The sequence below is a fragment of the Gopherus evgoodei genome, chromosome 1, assembly GCF_007399415.2.
Source record: "Gopherus evgoodei ecotype Sinaloan lineage chromosome 1, rGopEvg1_v1.p, whole genome shotgun sequence".
Taxonomy (NCBI): Eukaryota; Metazoa; Chordata; order Testudines; family Testudinidae; genus Gopherus; species Gopherus evgoodei.
The window spans coordinates 111661491-111689233 of record NC_044322.1 but is presented as its reverse complement, the minus strand read 5'-3'; the positions used below and the strand labels follow the sequence as shown (position 1 = coordinate 111689233).

Genomic DNA, 27743 nt, shown 5'->3' with positions numbered 1-27743 from the left:
CCCTCTGAAATAACCTTGCAACCCCTCTGCAACTCCCTTTTGGGTCAGGACCCCTTATTTGAGAAATGCTTGTCTCCCCCATGAAATCTGTATAGCATAGAGTAAAAGCACACAAAAGACCAGTTTAATGGGGGGAGACCAGATTTCATGGTCCATAATGCATTTTTCATGGCTGTGAATTCGGCAGGGCCCTATCTATTATAGAGCACCCGTGATATAACTTTTAAAACACTCAAAAAAAAATGCTAGGCTTCCAAGACTAACATTCTAAAGAAGATTCCAAATATTGTATATGTGTATATGACCAGAGAAGACAAATCCTATCACCTTGAACCATTTTAACTGTTATTTTTAAAAATATAGAAATCTGGGTTTTACTGAAAATCAAATAAAGAATTGCTTTTCTTGAAAAAAAGCATCTTTATGTTGAGATTGCAAAAGTAAAACCTGTGGTCTTGAGGTATATTTTACTAATGAAAGATTATCCTAAATGAATAAAAGAACCTTATTTCTTATGCGCTCCTTTTTGGATGCCATGTCATCACACTTGTCCTCTTTACCCAGTTTGTCTACGGCCTCCACAGTGAAGCTGTAGTTGTGGTTCCCTTTCTTCCCTCTGTCTTGGCTGTATCCTTTCCCCCATTTCAGCTCTTCTTCATTCCTTCTCATAAACTTGTCAAATTCATAGTGAGCTCTATGCTTTCTGCCATCATCCAACCGATATCTTTGTCTTTCAAGGTCTTTTTCTCGAAATCTTCTCTCCAAATCCATTTGCTCTTTATCACTATCATTTTGTGACCTGTGTGTGTTTAAAGAAGAAAAAAACCTGAACAATTAACTTAGACAAAATCTTTGCTCACAGGACTTGATTCAAAGGCCACTGAAGCCAACAAAAAGACTCCCACTGACTTCCCCAGGCTTTAGATCAGGCCCCCAATCAGGCTATATTTTTAATTTAAAAAAGAGAAGCATTGCAATATTGCTACAGGTTTTGTACATCATAAATTCAGCTCTCCATTGTGCATTCAGTTCAAATGGAAGCAGAAAATTTTTCCACTGGCTTGAAAAGAAAAATAGATTTACTTCAGAACTGCTTTGACAGTCATCCTGCAAACCTTACTTATATTTGAAATCATCACATAAATAATGCTCTTGATGGTAAAGATACACATAAGTAAAGGTTACACAATCAGGCCACAAGAGCCTGATCCTGCAAAGACTTAAGCATGTGAGTAATTTCACAGACTTCAGTGGGAGCACTAATGGCATAAAGTAACTTGCAGGCTCAAGGCCTTAATTTTATGGCTCCATTTAACAGAAATTATTCACAGCCCTTGCAACAGATGGAAGGTATTAAACAAGCCAGAGTTAATGCTGCTGTTCCAGCCTTTGCTTACAATTGTGTGCCTAGATGATGTAGCCCACCACTGCATTTTTATTCAGGTGAAAAAACATTATCTTTTCACAACATAGTACTTAATTTATATTATGTACTAAGTAATTTATATTATAAATAAACTGTTTGCAACATTTTGCTGTTAAGATGATACAGTTGTCTGCACTTTTATTCATCTCATTGCTCTTGTTCAGTAACCAGCTAGCTCCCTCATAAAATAAAACAGTAAATTATGGAAAAGGTTGCAGAATAATGTCATTGGATTATTAAAAAAGAGTAAATAGATAGTAGTTATTTCAAACTTTTATTATATGAAATAAAAAGTAAGTAATTCAAATTGAAACAGGAATATATAGCTTTGCCAGCTTCTGGCATTTTAGCTTGTGACAAAGGAAATGCTAATCAGCAGACAAAATGGATGAAAGAGTCTGGAGAGTCGTCACTTTTTTATTATTGTTTATTAGCACCTGTTTGTTCATTAACTTTGTTTGTTGAATATGAACAATTCTTCTGTTTTCTACATCATTTTTTTCTTGTAAGTCATGGAACAATGAAAGTCTTCAGCCTCTGCCATGTAGTTATCTGCTGATTGGCACTACCTTTATTTAAAAAAGGGTGGAGCCACACCTGCAAATTGCTGAGTACTAGCAATGGAAAGTCAATGTTAATTGAGGTTGCTCAGCAGTTTGCAGGACTGGCCCTGTATCAGCATATTACACTTCCTGAGTGGAAGGAAAATGGCAGCTCTCACTGAGTCATACCAGAACCTTTCATAATTACAGAACTATTAAAACAGTGGCATATACTTCTAAATATGTATATTACCAGGAAGTATTACTTTAGCTCTCCAGGGTTTGACTAACTATGCCTATTTTGCTTTCCTCTACCTTTTCAGCTTTTAAATGTAAATGTGTAACTGTAGGCACTGACTCCATGAAGGGCCTGAACTCCCAACAAAGTTTGGGAAAATACTCAATCTGCATGACCCTTACCATAAGATGGAAGAATATTTTTAGATTAGCTCCTGCAGAATCTGCTTGGCACCCTGCTTCCTACTCTGCCCGTTACCAAGCACAGAGAAAGCCTCAATTAGAAGTGCTGCAGGAATGAAGTTGGCAGGGTGGATTTGCCTAAAGATGGCTCAGAGGATGGCAGCTGATGGGGACAGCAAATTCAAGCTCAGTAGTGGCTGGGGTAGTTTTGTAAAGAATCCATTGTAAGGAATGGTTAGGTAAGGGTGAGATAACAATAAAATAGTTAAAGAGCTAGAGAGAAGGAGAGGAGGAAGAGGTTAGGCTATCAGGGAAGGAGAAAGCAGAAAATTAGAGGAAATAAAGAAGGAGGAGACTTATGAGCAGTTAGTCAAAGTTCAGGGCCCGTTGCATTGTTGCAGTTGGGAAGAGAAATGGAAGATGGAGCGTGGTACTTTTCATGCAATATTGTTTATTTACAAAGTTATGTTTCCCTAACACAGGAGAAACCAAATAACAGGAGACAGTATCTTTGCTCATAGCATCAAAAATTCCTTCAGCCAGTACCACCCCACTCCAAAAGCTCTCTCTCTAAGCCTTTTCCAGGGTTGTGCTCCTAGCTGTGTGTTCCGGCTGACTTTTTCACTCTCTCCACGCTACCTCATCAGAATTCCTGAGTGGCCTTGGGCATATCTTTGTCTTGGAGTCCACTATTGTTTCTTACATTTATGTTGATGGAAGGGTGCCTGTTACAATCATCAGTTTAAGGGGTTTTAACCCAGTTTTAAACAATATGTATGTATGTACGCGTGCATGTTGAGGTTTTCATTTATAGGGGAAAAAGACAGTTACCTTTCCAAAACTCGTATTCTTCGAGATGTGCTGCTCATGTCCATTCCACATTAGGTGTGTGTGCTCGCCACATGCACTGGTGCCGGAAGTTCTCCCTTAGCAGTATCCGTAGGGGACCAGCTCTGGCACCCTCTGGAGTGGCACCTGCATGGCACGGTATAAGTGGCGCCGCTGGCTCCCTCCACCCTCAGTTTCTTCTTGCTGGAAACTCCAACAGTGGGGAAGGAGGGCAGGTTGTGGAGTGGACACAAGCAACACATCTCAAAGATCACCAGTTACGGAAAAAGTAACTGTCTTTTCTTCTTTGAGTGCTTGCTCATGTCCATTCCATATTAAGTGAATCTCAAGCAATGCCAACGGAGGCAGGTAGGAGTTCACGGATGTGTAGATCACAATACAGCTCTGCCGAACCCATCACCATCCCTGGCCTGCTGAGTGATGGCATACTGAGCTGTGAATGTGTGAAGAGAGGACCACGTTGCGGCTCTACATATGTCCTGGACAGGGATGCGCACCAGGAAGGCCACCGAAGATGCCTGAGCTCTCCATGAGTGGGCTCTGACAATCGGTGGCAGTGGAACCCATAAAAGGCCCTTATGCATGAAGTAATCCAATTGGAAATCCTATGTGAGGACACTGGAAGGCCCTTCATCCTATCTGCTGTAGCAATGAAGAGCTGAGCTGATTTACGGAAAGGCTTAGTACATTCTAAGTAAAAAGCCAAGGCCTTTCAGACGTCCAGTGCATGAAGATGCCTCTGTTCACTGGTCTTGTGCGGTTTGGGACAGAACACCGGGAGGAAGATGTCCTGGTTCATATGGAAGGTGGATATCATCTTTGGTAGGAAGACCAGGAGGGGCTGCAGCAGAACTTCGTCTTTGTAGAAGACCGTGTACAGAGGTTCTGAGGTCAAGGCTTTAATCTCAGAGACCCGTCTTGCAGACGTCACCGCCTACCAGGAACATGACCTTCCATGACAGGTGGGAAAAGGAGCAGGAACCCAGCAGCTCAAAAGGCAGGCCAGTGAGCCTAGAGAGGACCAAGTTAAGATCTCATTGCAGGACAAGAGCCCATAAATGCGGGAAGAGTCTCTTGAGCCCTCTCAAGAATCTGACCGTCATGTCATGGGAGAACACCACCTGTCCTTGGATCGGCGGGTGAAAACTGGAGATGGCCGCAAGCTGCACTCTAATAGAAGTGCATCCAATGAAGTGGGTATCCACCCATGAAAGCTCATGCTTCAAAACATCCGTTAGTCTAAAAGGTGCCACAGGACTCTTTGCTGCTTCTAATGGAAGAGTGCGCCAGGCCCTGGTTTCTCAAATGGAGCAGGTACTCCAGGACAGCCTGTATGGAAGAAAGTGAGGGAGAGATGCCACGTTCGGATGCCTAGCAGGAAAACCTCATCCACTTGGCCAGCAACAGGAATGAGTTGAGGACTGCTCCGATGAACTCTATCGTCCGCACCAGCACTAACATTGACTTTTTGTTGTTTACCAGTAGGCTCAGGGAATGGTACGTGGCTTGAAGCACCACGACATCCCTTTGGACTTGAGACCAGGAGCTACCCTTGACGAGCCAGTCGTCGAGGTACTGGTAGATCTGAATACCCTGGCACCTGAGGTAAGCCGCTACCACCGACATGTATTTGGTAAACACCCTTGATGCTGTCACCAAGCTGAATGGGAGAACTGCAAACTGGTAGTGGTGGGGCCCCACCTTAAACCAGAGGAAGTGTCTGTGTCCTTGAAAGATCGCTATGTGGAAGTATGCATCCTTCAAGTCGAGAGTGGCATACCAGTCTCCTAGATCCAGGGGGGTGATAACGGAGGCCACAGAAACCATGCAGAACTAATGATGACAAGGACGATGCCAGTGCCATAGGAACTGCTATGTCCATTGGTGGTCCAACAGCTTGCTCCCCTGGGTCCTCTTGGACCTGTGGGGTCTTACCCCCCGAAGCCTCGAGCACCAGAGGGGGATGGGAAACCCAGGCCGCTGGCCTTTCTGATGCTCACAATGCTGATTGGGCAGCCTGGGAAGGTTGGGTGAACACCCAAGGGTTCCACGGGTACCATGGTGCCAGCCTCTGTGCCTGGGAGTTCTTGTCGGGTGGCACACGCCTCAGAGGGTCTGTGCCAATCTGCCGGCGAGCTATGCATCAAGTCCCTCGATCGGTGCCCCCTGTGCGGAGTCCAAAGAGGACTCCGCTGAGCCTGTCTCTCCAGTCCTGAGGCGTGACGGCTTCAGGCAGGCGAGTGATGGTGGGACGTCCCTCTAGATGGGGAATGGTACCGCTGAGATGGGGACACATGCAGAGGTCCCAATGCAGGTTTTCCCTGAGACCAGGGTACCACTGGAGCCGATGTGGGTGGCACCGGGAGAGTCAGGATCTCCTGAGCTGCATGAAGGACTTCGGGCACTTGAAGCTACCTGGGTTTGCACCGCTATCCAGAGCTGCAGGCAAAGTATTAAATGGGCTGCACCGCTTGACTTGAGCTGGAGCCTGACTTCCTGAAGGGGGCGTTGAGCTGCCTGGCATGGGTTGTGGCTAGCCCCCAGCCCTCTCCTTTTCCTTACGGGAGGTATGAGATCTTCCTTTCACAGTCTTTTTTGGCTTCTTGACTGGAGTCATGGAGGAGGACCGGCGCTGACTTGTGGACAGCGCCAGCACAGCACTGCACATGGAGGCCGTGGTGCTTGGTGTGGAGTTGGACTGCTGCTCTGGTGCTGGAGTGAGTGCTGATTCCATTAGGAATGCTCTTAGATGGATATCACGCTCATTCTTCGTCCTAGGTTTAAAGGACTTGCATAAATGGCACTTGTCACTTATGTGCTCTTCATCTACGCACCTTATGTAGCTGGTATGTGGATTGCCGATGAGCATAGGCCATTTGCAGTGATCGCAAGGCTTAAAGCCTGGGGACCGGGACATGCCCCGTCCCCTGGCTGAGTCCTGTTCAGAACTAAGAACTACTACTAAGGGCAACTGATAAACTGCTAACTATATACAACTATATTACAGGTTTTCTAAGTTCACAAGAACAGAGATCAAAACAGTGCTAGCCGAAGCAGCAGACATTCCAGCACCATCACTGGTGGCAAGAAGGAACTGAGGGTGGGGGAAGCCGGCAGCGCCCCTTCTACCGCACCATGCAGGCACCATTCCAGAGGGCGCCAGAGCCAGTCCCCTACAGATACTGCTGAGAGAAAAACTTCTGGCATCAGTCCATGTGACGAGCACACACACCTAGTATGGAATAGACAAGAGCAAGCACTGAAAGAAGAAGCTATTTTTCCCGTAGTTTAAAAAGTGATCTGTAATAGGCAATCAAACTCTCAGATCCATCATTGGTCATACCGCATTACTGCTTTTTCTGTCTACAAATAACAGTTCAACTGCGATCCTCAGTCCAACTGAAGTAGATCATAAACAATTACTTGGTAAACAGCACCATTCATAACAATTTAAAAAGCACTCAGAAAGAAAAAGGTACAGTCTTAAGAATGCTGTGTTACACCTGAAACACTAACTCAATGCCCTGGCACACATAAAGGGTCTGTTGTAAATGTTATGTTGTTCTGCCAAAGGATTAACACATAAAAGCCATATTCTCAAATAAGAGATTTAATCCTGAAAGATGCTGAGTGCCCTCAATTCCCACTAAGCAGCATGAAGGGAAGGTTCTTATTATCTCTCAAGAGATGCTTGGCACCTTAGAGTCATAGAATATCAGGGTTGGAAAAGACCTTAGAAGATCATCTAGTCCAACCCCCTGCTCAATGTAGGACCAATCCCCAGACAGATTTTTGCCCCAAATGACCCCCTCAAAGACTGAACTCACAACCCTGGATTTAGCAGGCCAATGCTCAAACCACTGAGCTATTAGAGGATTGCACCAAGTAGCTGAAACCTTTAGCCAAAGATAATGATAAGGAGGCAGTGTGGCCTACTTGATAGACAAGGCCCTTTATTTTTGGTTTTTGTTTAAAATTTCCCAGGAATTTATCAGTGTTTATTGCAAAAAATTACAAAACAGGTGAAAATTGGTGCAAAAAATCTGAGCACAGTTTTCTGGGTAAATATCAGGGTTAATATTCGGGGATGGGAAGACCGAAAAAAAAAAAGAGAGAGAAAAATAAGTGTACTTCTGATCTGGCTCCTACTTCAGAAAAAGAGATGGCTTCCCAGGTTACTGAGCCACCAGCTCTTCTTCCAAAGCAGGGAGCCAGATGCAGGGAGTTCCAGCACTTCTTTTTTTAGGACTATAGTACAGACAGATGCATGCACATACATGAGTGTGTGTATTGTTCACCACACTGCCTTACTTTAATAAACACCCTCGCATTTAGATCATTATTAACATAAACACATCTACCTAATGTAAAGTATTGGATTTTCTTAACAGTCAGTATTTTAATGTACTTGAGTGGTCCAAAATTCAGGTGAAAATTGGTAAAAAAATGAATAATAGCTTTAGTGAAACCAGAGGATTTTTCAGTAAAAACTGGTAAAAACCAAAAATGAAGGGTCTTGTTTAAAGAGCACTAGACTGGGAGTTCTATTTCTGCTGAGTCACCTGAGGCAAATAACTTTCATCTCTCTGAGCCTCTGTTTCCCCATCTATAAAACAAGGATAATGATATTTACCTACTTTGTAAAAGCTTTGAGATTAATGGATGAAAAGTGCTACATAAGAGCTAGGTATTATTAATACATGTAGATGTTAAATGTAGCATTTCTTAAGCTAGGTTTTTGTTTTATTTCTAGTTCCTGTTTGTGTTTTTCCATCTGTCGCCTGTGTTCAGCTTCTTTGAATTGGTCTTCGGCCTCCATTTTTGTCCTGGTAGACATGGTTCCTGTTTTCTTGTGTTGGGGTGCCCTCCGGTGTTTCTCTTTTGAACTGCAGGCTCTGTTCCCTCCTGGAGTCTACCTAGCAACAGTGCTTTTTTCCCTTTCTCTCTCTAGCTAATGTTCAATGAAGGGAAACCAGAAAAACCACTTTATTTGCATGCATATAAGTGCTGGTACTTGCCTCCTAATGGGAGGGCTATTGCATGACAAAAGACTCTCAACAGCCTCTTAATGGCTTCTCGCTTAACATGCAAACCACAAACTGCTAGAGAGAGCAGAAAAAAAAAATTCTCTCTGGTTCCCTTTTAAAACCAAACTGTTTCTCTCTGCTAAAAAGCCCTTAGCAGAGAAAAGAAAAATATAATATTCCTACTGGCTTCTGGATTCTGTCTATCTCCCAACCGCTGCTACACCATATCATAACCTTATTCCCAGATTTGGACCTTAGCGTCCAAAATATGGGGGTTAGCATGAAAACCTCCAAGCTTAGTTACCAGCTTGGACCTGGTACCTGCTGCCACCACCCAAAAAATTAGAGTGTTTTGGGGCACTCTGGTCCCTCTGAAAAACCTTCCCTGGGGACCCCAAGACCCAAATCCCTTGAGTCTCACAACAAAGGGAAATAATCCTTTTTCCCTTCCCCCCTCCAGATGCTCCTGGAGAGATACACAGACACAAGCTCTGTGAATCCAAACAGAGTAACTTGCCCTCTCCGTTTCCAATCCTGGAAACAAAAAGTACTTTCCTATTTCCCCAGAGGGAATGCAAAATCAGGCTAGCCAATACAACCCACACACAGCTCTCCCCCCTGATTTCTTCCTCCCACCAATTCCCTGGTGAGTACAGACTCAATTTCCCTGAAGTAAAGAAAAACTTCAACAGGTCTTAAAAGAAAGCTTTATATAAAAAGAAAGAAAAAATACAAATGATCTCTCTGTATTAAGATAACACAATACAGGGCAATTTCTTAAAAGAATAGTGAATAAACAGCCTTATTCAAAAAGAATACAAATTAAAGCACTCCAGCACTTATATTCATGCAAATACCAAAGAAAAGAAACCATATAACTTACTATCTGATCTCTTTGTCCTTACACTTAGAAACAGAAGATTAGAAAACAGAACTACTTCTCCAAAGCTCAGAGACAGCAGGCAGGCAGACAAAAGACTCTCAGACACACAATTCCCTCCACCCAAAGTTGAAAAAATCCGGTTTCCTGATTGGTTCTCTGGTCAGGTGCTTTAGGTGAAAGAGACATTAACCCTTAGCTATCTGTTTATGACAGGAGTCAAGACTTCTAGAATTTAATTCTCACTCTTCTGGTTCACTACCTTAAGCACTCTGTGCTCCAGTTTGTCCATCTGTAAAACAGATGTAATAGTAGCTTATCTACATAAGAATGTTCTGGGACTCATTTTTTCATGCTTGCAAAGCACTCTGAGATCCTTCATTGAAAAGCACTGCAGAAGTGTAAAATTTTAATGATCTCTCCTAGCACATAAACCTTAACGATATGTCTGTTTTAGGGGGTCAGTCCTGCTCTGTAACCTGCCTGCAATGAAACACAAAATGCTGGAAATATTCGTAAAAGATACAGCATTGCCAGCCTCAAGAGATCAAAATATCATGACTCAGACCCTGCAAAAAATCCTGGATTTTTTTTAAAAAAGATTATATTGTGGGTTTTTGGTCTGTCTTTTGATGGTTGAACTCTCCCTACCCATTCCTGGTATGTGTATGTGACATTCAGTGTTGCTAACTCTCCCAAATTTTTCAGTAAGGTGATTTTGGCCCCTACGCCTTCCAGTCCCCTGACCAGAAATTAATCCTGTCCCCCAATCTTTCCATTAGTTCTGTCCTCACCCAGCCCTAACCCCCAATAATTCAGTTCCTGCATCAGCCCCTCCCCCACGAGGTCAGCCCCCATCAGTTCTCACCCCCTCAGTTCAGTCCCCCAGCCTCCACAATCAGTTCAGAACTAGCCCCAGATCACACCTCTCCAGCCTCCACCATCAGTTCAGCCCCTCCCAGTTCACTTCCCTGCCACCACCACCCTCACCTCTGCTCCTCTTAAGTTCTTCACCCCCTTCTTTCAGGCCTGGGGTGGGGGCTGACACAGGGTCCTCTCTCCCCCTTCCAGGCTGGAGAGGCAGCTCCAGGAGCTCCTCACCCTTCTCTGCCCCTTCCCAGGCTAGGTGTTGCAGGGGGAGCATGGATGAGATCCCCATTGCTTACAGTAGGGGAAGGGAGAGGAGGTGGTAGAGCTGCAGTGGGCTGCTGAGCTTTTTGCTCTCTTCTCTCCACTCCTGCAAAAACACCAAGCAGAGAGGGGAGCTTCTGCAGAGCTGCATTTTGTGAGGGGACTGGAGCTTTTTGCATCATCATAAGACAACCTCCATCCCCATCTGAAATCCTATCATTCATGAAAAAAAGCCCAAGAGTTGACAACACTGGAAGGTGCTCATCCCACTACATGCGGTGAAGTCCATCTCCACAGCTGCTCCTTGTGGGCTGCTGCAGAGATTGGGGTGAGAGAGGTCACTGAAATGTCACAGATCCACTGACCATTCTCAAGAGGGGTTGCAGCTGGAGTTCAAGCACCTGCAGCACTGAATTTGCAGAACTAGCCATGGAGGACCTCTGTGGTTTCTGCAGAAGCTGAAAGTTAATCATCATTAAAGAGGAATCACAAAATATTAATTCTTTCTGTTGAATGGTGCATGAAGAAACATATTTCTAAAGCTATTAAATAAATACAAAAATGCCCATTGTCAGATAAAAAAATAATAAATATATCTGGCAAATTGTTACAATGACATGAGGTTAGCCTGTCCTGCCAAACATGACATTTTCCTTTGATTCAAATTGGATCAGAGGAATTTGCACTCTGTCATTAATTTCAGCTTAAGTTTCTGTGTAAATATTTCAGAAGGCTTAAAAGCAGATCTCTACAATAGTAAAAAACCTAACAGCTGGTATGAAAGATGGTTTGCAGTTTACCCCGTAGAATGCCCTCATTCATTTCAGAACTATGAAGAAGTCAAAATTGCAAATTTGTCAGTGAATTGCTAAGATGTTTTGAAGTACATTCTCCTTTGAATGAATGCACATAACTCTTAGTAAGGTTGAGTATGTGATTGTTGCACAGCACTAAAATGATAGGAAGAAATGAAGTCGTAGATGATTATGCAACAAAATGAAGTGGATAATATTATTGTGTCATTAATATTATTGCTATTATATAACAAGCAAACCATCCTGTCTACCCATTTCAGTGGAACTAAAAATATTCTGCTGCGTGAAGATGGAACTTTCCAGCAATACTGACAAGCAATTGAACACTTTAGAAATGGACTATCGATGTTTCACACTTACATAGCACCTTTCAACAAGGGATCTCAAACGCACAGCACAGACATTTATTACTTATGCCCTGCAATATCCCTTTTAGGGAGGTAAGTTGTTACTACATCCATTTTACACATAGGAAAACTGAGAGAAAAAGATGTAGATGGCCACATTCACACAGCAAAATCCGTCTCTGTGCTGAGAACCAGCACAAGGACACTTCACCACTTAAGTACCACTTAGGATCTCAAAATCCAAGGATCTAAGTTGCAACCTTATAAGATAAACATTACTTACTTTTCCTTAAGTTCTTTTGGTGAGCCCTCCAATGGCTTGGATTTTATACTCCCAGATCCAGGTGATTTTTCCCATTTGCTTTCTTCAATATCAGCTTCTTCTCCTTTTTCCTTATTCATTTCACCGGCCAGGTCATCTCCTTTTTCTGGCTTTTTAAGAAGCTATGAAATAATGTTTCTATTAAGATAAACATTTTATGCACTTCAGACATTTCAACAACTTCTTATTGTAATATACCAATGTATACCAGGTAATGATAATTTGTAAAACCTATTTCATTCAGATTTTATTTTAGTGGTTTAATTTTTTTGCAAAGCACAACATTCAAATAGACATTTAAAAGGCAGTTTACTTATATTAATGGTTAACTAGAGTACAATACAAATCATGCAGCTGCAACCTTTAAAATATGACTTCATAAAAAAACTCTGGAAAATGCATGCTTACCTACTTCTCCTAGGTATTAGCTATAAATAATTACAGCATAGTTCAGAGAGAAGCAAAAGACTGTATGTGTTGAAATCATACCATAAGAGGGCCCAATCTTACTACCATTGAAATCAATGGCAAAACTGCCATAATACTTCAAAGAAAACAGGATCACCCTTCACTTCTCTAGGTAATTTACAAAATCTGGCAGAAAAAGAGCAGCTTGAGACATACTAGTTAGTATATATTGCCTCCAATAACAACTATGTGGGTGAAACTAGACAATCACTATGCTCTCAAATGAACACACATAGGAAAATGATAAAAATGAAAACACCATATCATCTGTGAGTGAACAATTTTCACAAAGCAATCACGCTATATTTGGCCTACCAGCTGTCATCCTCAAAGGAAACCTGCACAACACTTTCAGAAGACAAGCCTTGGAGCTTAAATTCGTAACTTTGCTAGACACTAAAAATCATTGCTGGAATAAAGACAGTGGATTTATGGCTTATTACAACAATCTATAACTCACTAAAAACCTCCTCCTCCATCCCATCCTTTTCCCCATATGACTCAGAGGAGTTAACGGGACACTTCACCTTGAATGGTCCCTTGAAATACATGTTAATTACTTATGCTATACAATATGTTCCACCTTATATAACTGTAACACTCTGAGTATGTTTCCCAGACATGAAGAAGAGCTGTGTGTAAACTCAAAAGCGTGTCTCTTTCACCTAGAGAAGTTGGTCCAATAAAAGATATTACCTCACCCACCTACCTTGTCTATCTAATATCCAACAGAGCGACATTCCTCTTCTGACATCCCAAGTTACTTGTAAAACAGAGAATATTTTCCTGGCCTTTTGATGGTGAAACTACCTTTCAAAACTCTTATTGTCATAGATATATGAGCAATATTTAATGATTTCTGCATAACACATTCTGGAGTGGATAAAGATGTTCCTTTTCTTGTCATGTGACAATGTAGAACGTGTTTCTTGTCTTGTTGCACAAACATGCATAATTACAATACTGGTACACTGCATATTATTAATCATATACCAAGTTATGTCTTCAAAGCACCTATAAATTTTGGGGCCAGTCCTGCAAACCTTAGTCATGTGAATCGTTCTTTCTATTACCTTTAATTCTTAGAAATAAGGCTTTGCATGACTGGACTGATTAATAGCATAAAATATGAATGTAGCCACTATCTATTACTCTTAGACATATATTAGAATGAACAGTGCAATTTGATAACCACACCTTTGGTGTTACAGTTTTAGGTCCTACTTGTTGTAATGTATGTTTCTTAACACTTTTTTATTTTTATCTTCAAGAAAAATAAAAAATACTGGTATAATCTTAATAAGTTACTTTTATACTTATGTTACATCAGAATATTGTACTGCTATGGAGAGCTGTAAATCAGCATATGTAAATTCATACAATTCTTAAATATATCTTTTCAGTACATGTAAAGTCTACTGTATGTCCCTAATTACTCTGCTTACAATTGGAATCTAATCTCAGTGGTGTTAGTCATATTGGATGCAATATTTCATTCATTCTTTTTGCTGAATACCATGCAGTTAATGAGACCATAGTGTCATGCTGAGAGTTATGTGAAAATAAACTCAGATTAAAATACATTTTTTAGAAAGAGACCCAATATAATAAAATATAACAATATTGATTTTATATAGGAAATAGGTAGGGCTGTTGACTAATCACAGTTAAATCATGAGATTAACTCAAAAAAATTAATCACGATTAAAAAAATTAATTGCGATTAATCACAGTTTTAATCACACTGTTAAACAATAGAATACCAATCAATTTATTAAATATTTTGGATGTTTTTCTACATTTTCATATATATTGTATTCTGTGTTGTAACTGAAATCAAAGTGTATATTATTTTTTATTACAAATATTTGCACTGTAAAAATGATAAAATAGTATTTTTCAATTCACCTCATTCAAGTACTGTAATGCAATCTCCTTGTTGTGAAAGTGCAACTTACAAATCTAGTTTTTTTGTTTGTTACGTAACTGCACTCAAAAACAAAACAATGTAAAACTTTAGAGTCCACTCAGTCCTACTTCTGGTTCAGCCAATTGCTAAGACAAACAAGTTTGTTTACATTTATATGCGATAATATTGCCCTCTTTTTATTTACAATGTCACCAGAAAGTGACAACAGCATTTGAATTACACTTTTGTACCCGGCATTGCAAGGTATTTACGTGCCAGATATACTAAACATTCATATGCCCCTTCATGCTGTGGCCACCATTCCAGAGGACATGTTTCCGTGCTGATGACTGATGACGCTTGTTAAAAAAATAATGCGTTAATTAAATTTGTGACTGAACTCCTTGGGGAATAACTGTATGTCCCCTGCTCTGTTTTACCCGCATTCTGCCATATATTTCATGTTATAGCATCTCAGATGACGACCTAGTACATGTTGTTTATTTTAAGAACATTTTCACAGCAGATTTCACAAAACCAAAGAAGGTATCAATGTGATATTTCTAAAGATAGCTACAGCACCCAACCCAAGGTTTAAGAATCTGAAGTGACTTCCAAAATCTGAGAGGGATGAGGTGTGAAGTATCCTTTCAGAAGTCTGAAAGAGCAACACTCTGATGTGGAAACTACAAAACCCGAACCACCATAAAAGAAAATGCTGGTGGCATTTGACTCAGATAATGAAAATGAACGTGTTGGTCAGCACTGCTTTGGATTGTTATCGAGCAGAACCCATCATCTCTAGCACATCTGGCACTTAAATATTTTGCAACGCCGGCTACAACAGTGTTATGTGAACGCATGTCCTCACTTTCAGATGACATTATAAACAAGAAGCAGGAAGCATTATCTCCTGCAAATTGTAACCAAACTTGTTTGTGTGATCGATTGGCTGAACAAGAAGTAGGACTGAGTGGACTTGCAGGCTCTAAAATTTTACATTGTTTTATTTTTGAATGCAGGTTTTTTTGTACATAATTCTACATTTGTAAGATCAATTTTCATGAGAGATTGTACTAGAGTACTTGTGTAAGATGAATTGAAATATACTATTTTGTTTCTTTACAGTGCAAATACTTGTAATTAAATAAATATAAAATATTTACATTATATATAAAATATATATTCTATATGTAAATATATATAAATATATATAATACAAAGATAAAGTGAGCACTGTACATTTTGTATTCTGTGTTGTAATTCAAATCAATATATTTGAATTATGTAGAAAACATTCAAAACTATTTAAATAAATGGGATTCCATTGTTTAACAGTGTGATTAATTGTGGTTAATTTTTTTAATCGCTTGACAGCCCTAGAAATAAGGTACTTTTCCATGAGTCTAAAGAGTGGTTCATAAGGCAAAGCTAATGGATCCTCAAACAGATCATTCTGCTTTCAAGGGGGAGACTCAGATTTTAGATTAGTGGGGGTTCTGGCCAAACTCATCCAGGGTGTAATTCCACTGAGGCCAATGGAGTTACATCACAGTTTAATTTGGCCCCTGGTCAACAAGAGGTGGTAAAAAACTCTGAGCTCATGGATAACAGAAAAAATGTAGAAGCCCTGCAGTAATCCAGAAGTCTTTCAACCTTTATGCTGGGGTTCCACAACATGGCTACAATATGAGCAAAAAGAAAAGTCAGAGGAACAACATCAGAAAAATAACAGTTCAAAAAAAGGGATATTAAAAAATCCTATAATCCCAATTGTCCCTGCCTTGACAAACTTCTAATCATGGGACCTGAGTTAGATCTTCCTTTATTCTGCCCAATTGATATGAGTACTTAGTCTGCAGAGGAGAAGAATGAGAGGGGATTTGATAGCTGCTTTGAACTACCTGAAAGGGGGTTCCAAAGAAGATGGATCTAGACTGTTCTCAGTGATTTAGGTTGGATACTAGGAAAAACTTTTTCACTAGGAGGGTGGTGAAGCATTGGAATGGGTTACCTTGGGAGGTGGTGGAATATCCTTCCTTAGAGGTTTTTAAGGTTAGGCTTGATAAAGCCCTGGCTGGGATGATTTAGTTGGGGATTGGTCCTGCTTTGAGGAGGGGGTTGGACTAGATGATCTCCTGAGGTCCTTTCCAACCCTGATATTCTATGATTCTATACTTTGGAAGTTAGGGGGAGACAGAAAAATAAATTCTGTATTGTTTCAGATGAAGAATAATTTTATTTTTTCCTTAAAAGTACCTTGATCCTTATTTCTTTTTCAGCAATTTTCTTTTGCTTCTCTGCTTCTTTTCTTTTACGTCTTTCTTCTTCTCTGCGCTTTCTTTTCTCTTCCTCTCGCAGACGTTTCTTTTCTAATTCTCTCCTCCTTCGTTCTTCCCTTTTTTCTTCTCGTATCCTCTGAAGAATTGCAAAAAATGTTACATAAAATTTTTCAAATGCATAACATACTTGAAACATAGAAGTTGAGCTTCAGTCAAAAGTCTGGACCTACCTGCTTTTCTAATTTTCTGTTTTTAATATATTCCAAAAGAGGTGTTGTTCTTCTAGCTAAAATACAAAAAATTTGTGATGTAGTGTTCAACTCCTAAAATATGAATTGGTTTCTTTACTATAAGTACTTGCCCTTTACTTTAAGCTTTAACTGTAAGGGAGCTAGGTGATATATAACGTTTTATTTCAAGCAGTGTATATATGTTGGAAAGTGCCCCCATCTTTCCATTCAGAAAGGATCCCTGGCTCTTCACCATTAAGGATCCTAGAAGTAAGAGAGCCAGAGATATTTTCTGTGATTATTTAATGTTTGAATTATAATCATATACTTTAATTTTCAGGAAAGACATTTTTACTGCTATTCACCAAAATATTATTTACGAAAAGGAAACCAATATGTTAAAAAATTATTCCTAAATTTTAACACTGGTACACCAGCACCTGGCTGTCCGGCTATTCTTATACTACGATCACCATGGTCATATATAGCACTTTTCATCCACAGATCTCAAAGCATTTACAAAGATAGTATCACCAACCTCATTTTCCCGAGAGGAAAATGAGTCACACAGAGGTGAAACGACTAGTCTAAGGGAACACAGCAGGCAATAGCAGAACCAGGAAAAGAACGCAGCTCTCCTGAGCCCAGGTAAGTACTATGTCAAACTGTCTTTCTTATTATATGGATTTGACACTTTGTCCATTTTAACTAGAGATAAACCCAAATTAAAACCCCACATGGAAATATTCCCAAACTTTACAAAAATTTGGAGCCAGATCCAAACTTTGCAGCTTGCTTGCCATCTCCAATTTTCACACAGTCATAAAATTAATTGTGGGTTGAAACTTGAAACTTATAGGTGTAAGTAGCTATAAAAATGTTTGAGCTCCTCTGTCAGTTTTAGATGTGCAGGAACAGAATTATAATACTGGACAATATTTAGGGCTAAGGACTGCTCTTGGATGCATGTACGGGGCTCTCACTAAATCCAAAGGAAGACAAGCAAACACAAAAGGGAAAGGAGGGAGGGATGGAATGGCCATTAGTGTGCATGGTATAATTTTGAAGCCACAATACAACAAAGTTGGAAAAGGACATTTCCTTGAAGCTGTGATTTCATTTATCTCACCTTTAAAATTTAAAACAACATGGCCTAAACCTGAGCTAAATTTATATCCTGAAAATATCTGAATGTAGACATTACTAAATTATTATGGTGTAACTGTTATGAAATTATTTATTTACAAAACCGTGAGTGCAATTTAGAGGCCTTTTAAAAAACATGAATGAACCCTTAAAAGAAGAGTGGCCAACTTGAGCCTGAGAAGGAGCCAGAATTTACCAATGTACATTGCCAAAGAGCCACAGTAATGTCAGTAGCCCCATACCAGCTCCCAGCGCCTCCCATCCACTGGCAGCCCTGCCAATTAGCGCCTCCCTCTCTCTCCCCGCACCTCCTGATCAGCTGTTTTGTGGCATGCAGGAGGTTCTTGTGGGGGAGGGAGGAGGAGTGAAGGCATGGCAGGCTCAGGGAAGGGGGTGGGAAAAGATGGAATGGGGGCAGGGCCTGTGGCAGAGCCAGGGTTTGAGCAGTGAGCACCCCTTGAACATTGGAAAGTTGGCGCTTGTAGCTCCAGCCCCAGAGTCGGTGCCTATGCAATGAGCAGCATATTAGCTTCTAAAGCGCTGCATGTGGCTTCAGAGTCACGGATTGGCCACCCCTGCCTTAAAAAGAAATCAGCTGAAAAATTAAGAGAAAAAAGGGATCACTATGCAAGCAACAGCTTTTAATTTTTTCTTTCTTCCCTAAAAACATGAACAGAAGGATGAACCTATCTTAATTTTGTTAAAGAAATTCTGCTTTTGAATTCTGTATTACATTACTCTGTCACACTGAAACTGATGAGCTACAGCACCTGAGCTGAGACATCAGACATGCTCATTTGATCTAACATGACCTGGAGGCACATAAGAGCCCTTTAAGAATTTGAGGCCCAGTTCTGCTCTCTGATACATGGGCATATCTTTCATTGACTTCAATGAGAGTTACACCCTTGTTTCTGAAGGCATAGCTGGGCCCTTGTACAATTCAACTAGAGCTATGGTACTCACTGAATAAGTTTTTTCTTGGTTTTGACATTAATAAAACATGGTTGCAATTTCAAACAATAATACAGTATTTGAAAAAAGTAGAGCAAAATAAACATAGGACAATTTAATTTGATCTACTGTGAATTGATTTCATGGAAACAAAACATTAAAAAGCCATTCTGTAGAACCTCCCTCAGCTGAGATACTGTCAACACTGCACTTGCAACTCTAAGGCTATCCCTTTTTCATTAATCGCTGGAATAATTTGAAGTTAGGAAGTCTTTATTAAGATACTCGGAAGCTCATTTTCACATTGCTGTGAAATATCCAGGGAAAGCTTCTGGCCAAGTAAGGATACATATTCTTGAGGAGCTTCCACGTCTATAACAGTCACACGCTTTCAAGCTTTGCTGATGACAGATTTATTTAGTGTCCTTAGTAATATTCTTCCCATTTCTCCTCTAATTTACCTTTACCCTTTGCTGAGCTCCAAATATCCCTTTGCCAACTGTTAACTCACACACCTACTACACAAGCAAGTATCAATGCCAATGCTGCAGTGTGAGAGTGCCAGGGGGGATACATGGGATGGAGGGGGAAGTATGGGCAATTTAAGAAATAGTAGTGATCAAAATAGATTGGTTAGTCTTATGTATCCAAATAGGGGAACGGTTTACCACTAAATTTCTCCTAATCAATCATAACAGCTAGTGGACAAGTATATGTTCTGTATGCAGTTCCTTGGAGACGTTGACACATATATCAGGTCATCCTGCAAAGCCTTTATTTGGCTGGCCGTTTGAAAAATGCTACTATTGTCAAGATTAAAATATATTTTGAAATTGCTCCAGTATGCAGCATAAAATAACAATATTACTAGAGGGTTTGTGAAAAAAAATAAAACTTATTTTTAATCAGAACTGAAAGTTTTAAATAAAAATGGCCTTTTCCTGCCCCAGGTCCTCTCTCTGTCTGTGTCAGTGTCCTGGGGGTGTAGCTTCCCATTTTTATTGAGCCTCAGTCAAGGCAAGGGTTGTCATCAGCTCAGGACTAAAGAGGTTGTTTCAGCTGAGGACTAAAGAGGATTGGTTCTCTTTGAGTCTGTTAACAATACTTAATCACTAGAGGCCAAAGCCTGCAATACTTTTACTTAAAATTTGTGCTTATCCCCTTTACTGCTCCTCTATACTCTGTAAAAACAGCTTCATTTTTCCTTTGGCAGTTCACCTATCAAAAAACCAACACCCCCCCACTCACACCCCCTCCAAAAAAACAGTTGGCCTGACTCTAGCAACTAGCTAAATGGTTAGTGCCATGTAGGCAATCCAGATTTGATCCCCACTCTTGGTTTTTCATGTCCTGTAGTGCTAAGGCAGAGGTGGGAAAACTATGGCCCGGGGGTCACATCCAGCCCTTCAGACATTTTAATCCAGCCCTTGAGCTCCCACCAGGGAACAGAATCCGGGGCTTGTCCCACTCCAGCCGGGGAGAAGGGTTGGGGGCTTACCCTGCTCCAGATGTGCCGTCAGGAATGCCCAGAGGATTCAGGGGGCCTGGGGCAAAGCAATTTCAGGGGCCCCTTCCATGAAAAAAAGTTGCAATACTATAGAATACTATATTCTCGTGGAGGTCCCTGTGATGCCCGGGGCCTGGGGCAAATTGCCCCACTTGCCTTCCCCGCCCCCCCGGGCAGCCCTGTGTGCCATGGCTCCACATGGCTTCTGGAAGCAGTGGCATGACCCCCCTCCAGCTCCACACGCTGCCCACGCCCCAAGCACTGCCCCAGAAGCTCCCATCAGCCAGGAACCGTGGTGATGCCTGCAGACAGGACAGCATGCAGAGCCGCCTGACTGTACCATTGTGTAGGAGCCGGAGAGGGGACATGCCACTGCTTCCGGGAGCTGCTTGAGGTAAGCTCCGCCAGGAGCCTGCACCCCTGACCCTCTCCCGTGCCTCAACCCCCTGCCCCAGCCCTAATCCCCCTTGGTCTCAGCCTGGAATACCCTCCTGCAGCCCCAATCCCTCATCCCCAGCCCCACTCACAGCCTGCACCCCCAGCAGGACCCCTCACCCCTTCCCGCACCCCAACCCCCAATTTTGTGAGCGTTCATGGCCTGCCAAACAATTTCCATACCCAGATGTGGCCCTTGGGCCAAAAAGTTTGCCTGTCCCTGTGCTAAGGATTATGAATACCTCACATTACTTAACTACCCCTTCCTAGGACCAGAAACTAAGGGTGAGAATTAAATCTAGGTTTTCAGCATCGCGTGAAAAGTACTAATCAAAAGGCTAATCTCTAGGGTCAGTCCAACAGCTGGTTTTTTTTGTTTTTTTTTAAAAGCTGACTTGCCAATGGGAAAAAATTAGACTGTTTTTATACAGTAAAATGGAGCAGGAAAGGGCATAAATACAATTTGTTTTGTTGCTTTGCATACCTCATGAACTATATAAATATGTATATTATTAATAATGTTCATATGGTTGAAAGCTGAACAATGAAACCCAATATACTTTAATCCTGAAGAGCTCAAACTTGATCTGATGGATACAGATCCTGCTGTAGAATGTGAAAGTCTATATAAACAAGATTTAGTTCAAGGTATGATTTTTTTTTCAGGCTGCCCCCAGATGATCCTGACAGGGTATTTCATCTTTCACCAGGCAGGCACTCAGGATCATGACCAAGCGTGAGTGCAGTATTGAGGCTCTTACCCATTATTTCATTTTACCATTTTTTGCTCTTCTACCATCTTTCAACTATACACTCATAGACTATTCCTTTATAAATACTAAGGACCAGTTTCTGAAGCCACTGTATATACAGAACGTGTGAGCTCCATGCATGAAGAAGCAGCAGAAGTACGCCACATGAGGTGGCTGCAGGCATTACTCCAATGGAGAATGAGAACATAAATACACTTTCAATCACTGCTAGACTGAATAGGGGAGATCCTGCTGGTAGTATCCCAAAAATATGAAAGCATATTTTTAAAATTATCAATAATGAGGAAAAAAATCAACAAAACAGACCAATAAGTTCCCTTGTTTTTGCCTCAATCTCTCCCAACAGAGTCTCAGGATTAGCACAGATTTTCTCTTCATCGGCACAGTAACTTTCTAAAAATTTTCTATATTCTGGATCTGTGAAAACATTTTTTTAAAAAACGTTAATAAACTATTTATACTTTGCAACACCAGAAATAAATTAGTATCTTATTAACAATAAACAGAGTAGCTTTTCCACCGTGAGATCAAGAAAATGTGTTTACCATCCTCAATGCTCCCAGCTTTTGCATCTTTTTTCTTAAGCTTCTTTTTTGAAATCTTTTGGAATGGAGCAAACTCTACCACAGCAGGATATTCCAAACCTTAAGAGAGAGACCAAATCTCAATTTTTAGATAGGGAAATATTTGTAATTTAACAGTGAGATTTTCAACAGCCTACAGCACTGGCCTAACTCTGTTTCCATTGAAGTCAGTGGTAAGCACTTTTGAAAACCCATGCTAAATTGCTAATTAAATGACTCCAGTGATAGAGATGAATAACATGTAGTACCATGAATATCTACAGAGTAAAATAAATAAATATGCATTTGAATGACACACTTTGATTTCAGATACTGTTGTCACAAGTATCAGAACAGAAATTGGCCCTTAATTTATTTTGATATCCCTACTAGGACTGTCATAATTAAAATAGATCAGTAGTTGCACTATCAACCCATTCTTTTATCATTCATAGTTTGAATATAAATCTATAGAGATTTTCACTGAGTTAACAAACTTCTGTTGGTGAAGAAGTTGACCAGACCTGAAAAAGGGCTCCGTGTAGCTCCAGAGATCATCTCTTTCAGTAACAGAAATTGGTCCAATAAAAGATATTACCTCACTCCACTTGTCTGTTTAATATCCTGAGACCAATATGGCTACAACACTGCATAAAACAATTGAGATATTTCTATAAAGTTTTGTTGCTAGGAGGGGTTGACAAAGGAGGTGACATCTCCATTTAAATCTAGCAACTGTGTGAAACTCAGTCATTTTAATTTACATGGGTTTGTGTAAGCCTCCTTCTTGTTTTCACTTGTACAGGTTCTCAGTCCATAAATTCTGCTCTAATTCTGGGGTTAGAATAATAAAAAACTTAAAGAAAAATTGAGATGAAACAGATGGAATTTCTTTGGAGTCAAAACAATGTGAAACTTTTGAGTTTTGCCTGTTTTTCACTCAAAACTATAAATCAGCACAAGTTCATCCAAAAGTTGCACACGTTCACTCAAAAGTTGCCCAACTTCACTGGAAACTAGATGGAGGCTTGCCAAAAAGTTTTAGAAAACCCGACTTGAGGGAAAAATAATTTTTTTGCCATGTTTAAAATATTCTTACAACTGTTTTGTTGAGAAGCCCTAACACCTCCCAACTTTGGAGAGGGGACTTGAAATTTGGCAGGGAGTTAACTTTGTGCCAGGGATGTGCTTTTTGCATTCCTTGTGACTATTCCCCCCAATTTGGCAAACCAGTCTCTAAAATATCTCATTTGGTACGTGCTCAGTAGAGAATTGTCAGAGTTCGGCAGCTAAATTCTCCAAAGATTCTGATTCCACTGAGCATGCTCTATCCCTGACAGCTCCTATGTGCCAACCTGACTGCACGTGTGCCACTGCACCAAGTAAGTGAGCATGCTCTATCCCAAGGCTGCGGAGGTTGAGTAGGACTTTCCCTGCAATTGTTCTCCCAGGGCCACTGTGTCACCCAGCACCAGAACTGAGAGCAGAGAGATGGTCTCTCCATTGTTCTCAGTGCTCCACCTGATGGCATGCAGGCAGCAAGGATGAAGAGGAAACAACTTCACTCTAATGCAGCAGGGTGGGTAGGGAGGAGGAACCAATATGGGGCAAGGGCAGGAACAGCAGGTGTATGGGGGACAATGGGAGCAGGGGAGATAGTGGCAATAGCTGGAGAGGTGGGACAGGACTATGGGGTGGAACAAGGACAGGAATTGGAGAATGGAGGGGTAACAGTTGTGGGGGGAGAGAAGCACAGGTGAGGACAGGGACAAGAGCCATAGAGAAGGTGGAAAAAGAGAAGATTAGGAGCAGAGGGAGGGATGGGGCAGGAACTAGGGGAGGCAGGGAAGATAGGAAAGAGGAAGGAAAGTAAACAGAAGCACAAGGAAAAAGGGATAGGAACTCAAGAGGGGAATAAGAGCAGAGAGCGGAGACAGGGGCAGTAGGACCAGAGCACCAGGAAACAGGGAGAGTCTGAGGGCAAAGGTATTTGAAGGGTCTTTAACCACTAGAAGGCACTCCTCTCCAGAACCTGGAATTGAACCCAGGATTTCTGTATTTCAAAATTCCTTTGCTGTCCAGCAAATAGCATGAAAACCAATGGCAAATTAAGTGTCCCATCCCTCTCTACTGGCTGATCCATACACAGGATAACAGCCCACTGTTACTACCAGTTACTCAGATAGATCAAGTGGTAGAGGTCTGTGCTGTGGATCTAAAGGTCCCACTCCTGCTGATGACCCATGTGGAGGTCAATATGGTTTCCACATAATGGATATTTGTTTTTTTCAGTTTGTTTTTTTTAAAAACCTAGAAAACTACATTAAAAAACAAAGGGTATATCTACACTACAGCTAGGAGTGTGCTTCCCAACTCAAGAAGACAGACGCACTAGCTCAGCTTGAACTAGTTCACTAAAAATAGTAGAGTAGCCAGGGGTAGCATGGGTGGCAGCTGGGGCTAGCTGCCTGAATACAAACCCACCTGGACCCCGTGAGTACTGTACTCGGACAGCTTCCCAAGCTGCCACACTACTATTTTTAGAGCACTAGCTCAAGCACAGATAGCACATGTCTGTCTACTCAAGCTGGGACGCACACTCCCAGCTGCAGTGTAGCTGTACCTTAAATTACAAGATCATTAAGGTTGCAGTCAAGCATGCAAAAGTTAGAAAATGCCAGAATCAATGTTATCTGTACCACCTTAATTTGACCCCCTTAAACCAATCTTCAATAACAGGATCACATACTGTTGTATACACTGCCCCCAGCCTCATTCAGTGTGCAGGATGGCTGGAATTAATAAATGAATGAATGAATGAATGAGGGCAGTGCAGTGACTGAGGTGTTATCTGTAGGACCCATCTTATTTGTTGCTGAATTTGGAAGGAATGTACTGAAAGAGGCAGGGGACTGCAGGAAGAGAAAGGATGGTTTGATAGTTACGGCAGTTGTAGAAATAAATTCTATTCCTGCCTCTACCACAAAGTTCCTACATGATACTGGGCAAGTAACCTAAACCAAGCTTTTCACAGGTGTCCACTAATTGCATGCCCTTCATTTTCTTGGTACCCACCTTCAGACACCGAGGTCTGATTTGCAAAAGTGCTGAACAGCCACAACTGCAACTGAAGTCAATAGAAACTGTGCTCTGAACATACAATAAAATCTAAGTACTCTGAAAAATCAGGCCATAGGCATCTCCAATTGGGCATCCAAAAGTAGTAGAGACTCAGCCTCCACTCCCCATGTGTAAAATGGGATAAATAACACTACCTTGTCTCCCAGGAATAGCGTAAAGATCAATTCATTCATGTTTGTGAAACACTCAGATTCTATGGTGACGAGCTTCATAGACAAGCCCAAGAGGAAATTAATAGGGTTTGGATAGTGTGATAAATAAGGATGTGACCACATGCTGAATGATGAGGATTAAAAAAAATATATTGAGTAGCTACCTACTCAGAGAGCACCATTATCTTAAGCACCAAATGGGGCAGGATTCCTATGGAAAAAACAGACTATGACCCTGTAAATAAAGACAATATCATAGCACAAAGAGGCCAAATTAAGACTGACAGGCAAATTTAAATCTGGCATTTCTTAACTTTTGAGTGCTTGACTTTGCAATCTTGATGCTCTTTTAACTATTTGTTTTAGTATGTAGTTAACTACTTATATTGAGTAAAGATTTCCAAAATACTTACTGTCCTGAAGTGCTACAAAGGCTACCGGTTTATATATGTTAATTCCAGAAAAAAATCAAATATGTAATAAACAGGTTGCACTGAGATTTTTTAAAAATGTAAATTGTCCAACCTTTATTATCAATGAAGACATAGCCATCAAAACGATCTCTAAAAAGAAGGATGTCATCAGGATTTCTAAAGTTAATGTATGCTCTTGAGTAGAGATGAGGATAAAGACTGCAACAAGAAACAATTTTATTTTGTTATTTATTGTCAGAAATTTATTGTTCAGAAATGAAGAAAGAAGCAAAATTAGAAAACTCCTGTCATAATTCTCATCTGCCTTGTGAAATGATTGCATTAAACTTGCATATCACAGAATGCAACTTTTACACATACATTTACAAAATCACAGGATCCAAGCAAAATGGAATTGATTTCCAGGATATTCATCATCCAGGAACTATGGAGTTTAATTCTGAATTAGGAGACAAATGTCTCTTTTTTCAAATCTTGGAGTGTGTATTTCTATTCTGTGCCCCTTAGAGCCATTAGGCCCACTTTTCTATGATGGTGACATAAGAGCTACGGATATTGGCAATGCCACTGGGTACTTCTTGAGCATGCTCAGGAAGTCTTTTGCTGATGATATTGCGGAGAGGGAGATTAGATTGACTGGCACCTGCCAAACTGTCACTTTGAGTTTTTACAGACATTCATCTTTAAAAAAGATTAAACCTTTTGATAAACAGCAAGAATATATCCTGGGACATATAAAAATAAAAACAAAATGATATATTTTTGACAGACTTGTATACAAATCCAGCAGGTAATTTGCAGTTATTGCCAACACCCAAACATTTCCACTAGAAGAATGAACGGTTACTGACCTGATAATAACTGTGTTCTTTGAGATGTTGTCATCTCTGGGGATCCCACATGGTCCCCATACATGTGACAGCAGAATCTTTTAAAAAGCAGTGTGTGCTGGGGCTGGGGCTGTGCCTGTGCCCTACATGTGCTCATGCCTCTCCAGCCCCCTGCCATGGGCACAATGAGCAGAGCTGCTGCAACCATCTCACAATTCTGCTGCCAATTCAGAATCCCAACTAAGGAGGACTATGAAAAAGTAGGGATGAAGGGCAGGCTGTAATATCCATAGCATCACTGGAGAGTAAAGCAGCAACTAACAATTAGTGGAGGCTCAGGCACCACAGGAAGTACAGCCCCAAGTTTGATCTTGGTATTCCGTCTCCTGACTTGGCTTGGTGACTAGTCTTGTCTTCTGCCTTCAATCCCAGCCCAGCGGACACTACTGGCCCAGCAGCCTATACCCTGACCATTACAATTAGACAGACTTGTCTTCGCCAATATGGAGCTATCAGATCAGTGCAACTGCACCTTGCCTGATTGTACTCAAGCAAATCAGTGGAAATGTGTACATATATGAGTCCTTGACCCCACGGTATGAGGAAGGTGTTTTGTAGTGATCCCAGGTTCATGCCTCCTCAGAAGAAAAGGCTGGGCATTTTATATTATCTTTGGTGCCAAACAATTCTATAGATTTCCCCACCACAGAAATATTGGATTGATGGTAGAGCTCTTCAGACATCACTTGTGGGCGGTGATAAACTGTCTGCTTAGGAAGTCTACTGGGTTATTTCTGACTCCTGGCCGATAAAAAGCAACTGGGGTAATATCATGTTGTTGGCACCATGTCTATAACTTGATTGCCTCCTGACACAGAGGTGATTAAAAGGCACCTTCTTGCTTCTTTATATAGTGCATTGCAGTTGTGTTGACTGCAAGGAACTATACTGTGGAATTATGTAGAACAGGCAGGAAATGCCATGCAAGTTATTCTGAATGTTCATAATTTTAGAACATTTATGTGAAGAGTCATGTCCTTTTAAAACCAAGTCCCTTGTACCTGGAGGTGATCCAGGTGTGTGCCTCAACCTGTACCTGATGCATCTGTGATCAATGTCTGTGTAGGAGGGGCAGAGAAGGGCACCCGGTCTGAACATTT

At 41.1% G+C, this 27743-nt stretch overlaps 1 protein-coding gene across 1 annotated transcript in view; it reads right to left on the bottom strand.

Moving 5' to 3' along the window:
• The window catches only part of UPF3A (UPF3A regulator of nonsense mediated mRNA decay), a 54382-nt gene that overhangs the window by 8527 nt on the left and 18112 nt on the right, over positions 1 to 27743 (bottom strand). Inside the window, exons 3-9 of the mRNA XM_030546090.1 lie at positions 25845 to 25951; positions 22009 to 22107; positions 21770 to 21880; positions 16649 to 16704; positions 16396 to 16554; positions 11721 to 11881; positions 505 to 799 (exon numbers count right to left, since the gene is read on the bottom strand). Of these exons, the coding sequence (XP_030401950.1) occupies positions 505 to 799; positions 11721 to 11881; positions 16396 to 16554; positions 16649 to 16704; positions 21770 to 21880; positions 22009 to 22107; positions 25845 to 25951 (988 nt within the window). The remainder of the gene's footprint in view (positions 1 to 504; positions 800 to 11720; positions 11882 to 16395; positions 16555 to 16648; positions 16705 to 21769; positions 21881 to 22008; positions 22108 to 25844; positions 25952 to 27743) is intronic.